The following is a 6,925-nucleotide window of genomic DNA, read 5'->3' on the forward strand; positions in this document are numbered from 1 at the left end:
TTCACAGAAAATCACATACTTATTTTCCGTATGTAACCATGGCAAAAACGGACCGAAATCACATGGTTTTTATGATTAAGCACAGAAAATCCCTTACTTAGTTTCCTTATGTAACCATGGCAAATACAGACCGAAATCACATGGTCTTCATGAGCTTGATAAAGGGATTACGAAATGTCATTTTAAGGAGACAGAAGACACATTCTTAATAGTATCGTGTGTAGTCAACAGTTTCAGTATGCTACTTACTCCATTTACGTTATCTAATCAATACACAGTATGCAGAGCAAGGTGAAATACACGTTACGGTTTGCAACTTTATTTCTGGTTCAATGTACTTGTTTTATTGATAAATTGCTTTTTGGTTTTTAAATAGTGTGTGTGTGTGTGTGATCTTTTCGAAAGTAGAAGATCCATAGAACAAGATACGACTGAATTAATTTTTTGATTTGATGAAGCATAGTCTGGTTTCCTATTTCTGTCACTCCTCAGTACTTAAATGGTAAGTGATCAAGGTATCAGACTTAACGATATGCACCAATGCAATGTAAGTTAGATATTGACCTTTGCGCTCAACTTCTTGATCACCACTCTCTCGTTTTTATTAAATCCCCGATGTACTAACCCTTGAATGAAATAAAACAACAAAAAGCTTAGCGTTTCTTCCTCACACTTCCTATTTATCATTCAACATGTCCTATGTTAATATTTCGAAATTGTGTCTTTAACTCACAAAGCGATCTTTTCCTGTACGTTGGTAATATCTCGACATCTTAACATTCGGTTTCGTTAAATTGGAACGAAGGCAAACTTAATATTCCATCACAATCTTTTCCTTTAGACAGTGATCCGACAATATTCAAGTAAACTTCAATTCCTGCTTCAGCTTTGACTAGCTTATTGCCTGCTGAAAATTTGCGAGCTACGTCTGAGTGCAAAATCATGGCAATCGTAGCTAAATTATGCATTTTTCTCATGTTGTGTGGAATAGGTCATTCAAAAGGTAAGTATAAGAAATAATCTAATATAATGTAGTTTACAGATGTTTTTGAATGTATAACATAACGTAAGACTAAGTGTTGGATTTAATTTTAAACGTAGATATTTAAAGCGAGAAAGCTAAATCACGATATGTAGTTTGGTAGGTTGGTAATTTTACGGCAAAGCCAAGACGCAATCATAAAATGAGCGCAAGTTACCTTTGTTATATAATTAATATAAATATATAAAATTAAGTTTTAAAAAGGATACAATGAATTTAAAAGGAGTTTAAAAACGTCTAGACTTAAACTTTAAAAACAGACTGGCAGATAATAAAAGATAATCATATCAAACAAAACAGAATAATGTTGTAGGCTCATAACATTTCATGGATGGATGAATGGAAGGATGGATGGAAGGTGGATGGATGGATGGACATAACTATTTACGTATACTCTTGCATTTAAGATTTAGATCACTTTAAATTTTCAATAAACTGAACCATATTACTATTATCCCATATTCACTGATATTTCAAACATTAATTATTCAGATTTAAAACCGGATCTGTATACTCAAGGAGATACTGCAACTTTACATATTGATCAGCTTGGAATGACTGGAAACACGATTTTGGAAATAAATTTTTCCGGTTACGCCAGTAAGCTACATGTCACGAATGTGATGCTGTACGACACAACCAAGAAACATCATAACTACATATCTATTAACAGAAATTACACCAGCCGAATTAAGAACGTCAAAAGGAGCCACAATAGTCTAAGTTTTCTGCTATTAAATGTAACTTTCATGGACAGCGGAAATTACACAATGTTCGAAGATTCTTTCGAAAATGGGAAAACAAGCATTCTTGTCGCACGTAAGTTTTCTTAAATATATTGACTGCATTGCATGAGTATACATAATGATGATAGCCCCACTAATTTTATTAGGACCCATTCCCCTGCACTCGAAAATCCATCTCCATCGGTTCCATGTTCCTGTAAGGATATACATTTGTACACATATCATTCCACCTACAATGATTAGCAATCTACATACTTCATTCAGAACCACTGCATGATCACTGTAAAATCCTAATTTGTTCCGTGATTCGTATAAAAACACATTATAATTAAGCAAAAAAGAAACATATTTTTTCCAATGCAAGTACGTTAAAGGACAAAGTATCTCAAATAGAGCACGATGGCGGAGCTCATTCTACGTTTCATGGAGTGAGTCTATAGACAGTGCTTAATCCTTCTGGATGGGACACAGTCCATCGAAGGCTAACATCGGATTCTGGTACCAATTCAATGCTGGGACGAATAGATCTGGCAAGGTTAACCGTCCAGCAGACGCTGGTCTGCGATTACAGCTGGAACAGCTGGATTAAGGTCAGACTCGCTACAGACTCTGGTACCCGTTTGCAGCTCCGACAAATGGATTCAGCAAGGGTATGCGCTATGCGGATGCTGGAACCCACTCACAGCTGAGTCGACTGAATCCAGCAACGTTAACCTTCTGGCGGATACTAGTATTCGTTTACAGCTGGGACAACTGAAGCGAACACTGTTAACCACCTAGCGGAGTTTGGTAGCCATGTACAGCAGGGTCAACTGAATTCCAAAAAGCTCCCTTCTGTAGCTGATACTAGTAGTTATTTACAGCTGGAAAAACTGAATACAGCAATATTAATCACACACGAGATACTGGTGCCTATATATAACTGGAACGACTATTCGGCGTGGTTAATTGCTCAGCTCAGAAACATGTTGTTGCTGTTGTGGGGTTTAACGCCATTTTTCAGCACACGATAGACTATGCATGGCGGCCAGTGTTAATGGTGGAGGAAGAACCCAGGAAAACCCCTGAAGAACCACCGACCCACGAGAAGCTACTGACAAGCTTTCTCACATACCCACATTAGCCGAATCCTAGACTCGAACCCACGCAGACAGAGGTGAGATGGCAGTGATCCGTAACGGAGAGCGCTTTAAACCACTCGGCCACTCGGGGTCCCCTCAGAAAGATGTATAGCAGTACCATATATTAGACTATATTACCTCAACCCCCAGGTCATGACCCAAATCAGTGTCGCGAGGACGTTCTGGAGGGTGGCCAGAAATTTCGCGTTAGGGTGGCAAAACTTATTAAAATGTGGAAACGGGATCGTTTGGCTCAGAAAATCTATGTTTTAGGGTTGCGGAAAAAAAAAGAAAAAAAAAGGTTGGGAACCACTGGATTAGGCTGTATTCCACGATCATCAATCCGGATTGTGCCGTATCCACCACCAGGTCACAAATCCTCTGCATGTATGAAAAATATAATGCATATGGTAATTCGTTAGATCAGTGATGCGGGAGATAGCCAATATTCATAAAAGTAAATAAACAGTGCACAGATTTTAAACCGAAATCAATTTCTTTTTGGCGCTTACATAAATTACGCTTAAAAAAGATTTCTACTTATGACAACATTTAATGTTTTTCATTCTTTTCTAGGTTATAAACTGACTGGACAAGACAAGGCACCGATGGTCCTTCCGTTCAAGTATACTAATTTCAACACATCTACAATTCAAATCGAAATGCATATCCCTAGCATTAACTTTCCTGTTTTAATGTATGATGTGAAGAAGGAGAATTGTACAAACTTTGGACAGTTGTACATGGCTCGAATACAAAACTGTTTGCTGAGTGGAAACCGTTTCTCTTTCACTTTTCGAGACGTATCTTGGTTAGACAAGGGTATTTACGCTGCCTGGGATGACAAGGGTTTCATTTTAGATACGATTATGGTCGACTTTGAAGGTAATTATTGAGGCTACGTTGCTTTTCTATCCGATATTTAAATTTGTAAAGTTGTTCATGTTCTATTTCAAATTGTTTAATCTATTCCAAAAATAAATCAATAAGTTCTGAATTTATAATAACTATTTGTATACCTCAATTGGCCCGTTGACGTTAACATAATGTATTCGTGAAAGTTGTTTTGCAGTGCATAATGTGATACTGTGCAATCATTGACCACAGTGTGTTGATATAGTATTCACAGAGCCATACGAAGACAGAACATCAATTGCCATACAATATTAGTAAGATACAAACCATGCTAATATCATTTCATTTCTTCCTGTTCTCCATATTTAAATTCAGAATAATCACTTTCATAAATATTAAATTTCCTCAGATTTATTTTTGTGTGTTTTTATGTGAAGTAATACTGAAGCTTTTTATAAGTCCCTAATTCATATTTCAGATTCGTCGGAGTCGTTTTTAAGTAATGCAGAAGACGAACTCCCTTCAACACAGACTGTAACGTCTACTGGTTCCTCGACATCGTACACAATACCACCACCATCCTCTTCAGACAAATGTCAATTTAAAGCAGATATTGGGATAGATGGGGCCTTTGACCAAATGTTTAATGTTGAGATGGTGCGTTTAAGCATCGAGCGGGAAAGGCTAAGGGCTGAATTAGAAAGGTTAAAGGTCGAAAAACAGAGACTTGCCATTGAAACCGAGAGACTTAGGCTAGAAAATGAAAGAACATAAATATTAAAATCTAAGTCCACAGATTGATAAACATATCTCTGACAAACTGATTTATTGTGAATTTTACAGACATATGGATCAGAATTTAATTATAATAACATCTTTCAGTTTCAATTGCCATATATATATATATATATATATATATATATATATATATATATATATATATATATATATATATATATATATATATATGTACAATGTAAAGTTGTACAACACAAACGATTTGTCATACTCAATAACATAAATGCAGGTACATATTTTGAATGTATCTTAAGGATGTACAGAGGGACTAATTCCAAAGTTGTAAATGTACCATTATATACGTAACATACAGAGGGACTAATTCCAAAGTTGTAAATGTACCATTATATACGTATTTATGTCAAGTATCAAGTTAATACTTTTTGGTAACCTCTTTGATACTTTACTAGATCAGATTATGTTATTTCTTCTGCTTCTTTATGACAATAAGCCATGAACGTGTCTGGTTTTTATACTTTCGACTTTTTAATTTTGTTTCACAACAAATTTTGTACATATTGCTATTTTATGTTGTTTTATTTGATTATTGTGTTTGCAAAATGCAAACGGTTTGACAATCCCTGCCTAAAGGGCATTTGGATAATGATTAAGACAGCGGTTTGGATAAAATTAGCTTGTACAGATATGTATAATATTATTCAACGCGTTTCTTTATTTTCTTATCATATTAATGTCAATACATTGTCCGTGAATTGTATGATAACTTGTCAGCTTGTGTTACTTTATTTAGAGATAAGAGTTTCAGCTATCACACCAGTGGCGTTAGATACATTCAGTCCGACTGGTGAAGTAGTCGTATTAATATTAAGTGTGATTTGGCTTAGTTGTAAATTTCATGTTAAGTCTAAAACAATTGCTTTCTTAGAAACTCTATGCAAAGTCTTACACAACTGCTTAGAAAGTTGATGTAAAGTCTTACACAATTGCTATCATAGAATTTTCATGTAAAGTCGTACACAATTGCTGTCTTAGAAATTTTATGTAAAATCTTACACGATTGCTGTCTTAGAAAGTTCATTTAAAGTTTTACACCATTGCTGTTAAAATGTTTGCTGTATATTTGGGAACCAAAGTTTTCATAACATACGCAGATTCAAAACCTGTCTTAAGTTCATCTGTATCCCCCAGGTGTCAGAGATATCTATACCCGTTATTAGTGACACTACTTTAAAAAATTGAATAATCATAATAGTCTGTTTCTGTAAATTTCGAGCAACAAAATCAATACGTCATAGGACAAAGTATTTATTCAAACCCAATTTACTAAGCATTTATAACCAGCCTCCGCAATTAAAATCTTAACAGGACAGATAATCTTCTAAGTCAGCCTAAAAATGAATATGTTGTATGCGTATGATAAAAGTTTTGATCAAGTTTCAATTCCCTTAATTTTTTTGCATTACAAATTGCTTTAAAAATGTGTACTGATGTAGCTTCTTTTTCAATAAATAATTTTGTACCATTTTGTTTTTCCTTCATTTAGCACGATAATTGATTTTCTCAGAAAATAACCAGATTGGAAACTAAAATCAACTCATGCACGATAGTTTGAATGTACTGTATATACAAATATGTATGACGTTCTGTAAGACAAAATTATTTATTTTTCCAAATCATAACTTGACTCATTAAATCGGACCATAGAACTTTTCATTATATGAAATCAATCTTTAAAAATGTTTTAGGAACTTATTTCGAAAGGTACAGATAAGATTTATACATCTGTAATTATCGATGATATCGAATTAATCGTTGTTGATAATGAGATAAGAAAAATTGGGCAATTATAATATTGTAACTCTGATTGCCCCGCATCCTTTCAAAGTCGTAGCTTTATAGTTTTGTCCCGTATCAGCTGTGCACTGGTTATCTGCACACTACGGGCCCCGATATAATTGGGTCACAAGTGTCGGTCGTTGAAATAAAGCTATAATTTTATTGCACAATGACAGTCATAAACACTTCAAAATGAGCTCAACTTCCGAGTCCATTCAAAACTTAAAGTGCACTAACCATATATCCAAATTGTTAATCTACGCAGTCGAGTGGTTCTCTGTCTGTATTCAAAGGTCAGTTTATGACATGGTAAAAATAATAAATAGGTTTAATGTACAAGATCTGGTACATGCAAAATCGCAGCTGCTTCATTGTAAGGTCGATAGCAGTGCATGTCTTTATTCACCAAGCGATAACGTAAAATTCTTCTCCTGGTTTGGCAGTTAATGCTGTTATCAAATGAAATTAGCCATTTAATTTACAAGCGATATATTTTTTCCTGTATAGTTTGTGTTTTTCACAAGATTTTATCTTATGCAAATTGTTATAACCTGTATATTTGATTA

The 6,925-nt window shown here is 34.7% G+C and overlaps 1 protein-coding gene across 1 annotated transcript; it reads left to right on the top strand.

Moving 5' to 3' along the window:
* Positions 1–208: 208 nt before the first annotated feature.
* LOC149770761 (uncharacterized) lies at positions 209–6,045 on the top strand. Its single transcript, XM_089949159.1, has 5 exons — positions 209–291; positions 842–1,003; positions 1,535–1,861; positions 3,486–3,794; positions 4,243–6,045. The coding sequence occupies exons 2-5, from the start codon at positions 943–945 to the stop codon at positions 4,536–4,538; spliced, it is 993 nt and encodes a 330-aa protein (XP_089805285.1). The 5' UTR covers positions 209–291; positions 842–942; the 3' UTR covers positions 4,539–6,045.
* Positions 6,046–6,925: the final 880 nt, after the last annotated feature.

The sequence above is a fragment of the Sinohyriopsis cumingii genome, unplaced genomic scaffold (genome assembly GCF_028554795.1).
Source record: "Sinohyriopsis cumingii isolate HCF-2022 unplaced genomic scaffold, ASM2855479v2 utg002411l, whole genome shotgun sequence".
In the NCBI taxonomy this organism is placed as follows: Eukaryota; Metazoa; Mollusca; class Bivalvia; order Unionida; family Unionidae; genus Sinohyriopsis; species Sinohyriopsis cumingii.

Bases quoted from the DNA above. Each gene is read 5' to 3' on its own strand.
- LOC149770761 (XM_089949159.1), top strand. From the start codon at position 943: ATGGCAATCGTAGCTAAATTATGCATTTTTCTCATGTTGTGTGGAATA. The intron at 1,004-1,534 runs GTAAGTATAAGA...TTAATTATTCAG, and splicing joins TGGAATAGGTCATTCAAAAG to ATTTAAAACCGGATCTGTAT. The intron at 1,862-3,485 runs GTAAGTTTTCTT...ATTCTTTTCTAG, and splicing joins AACAAGCATTCTTGTCGCAC to GTTATAAACTGACTGGACAA.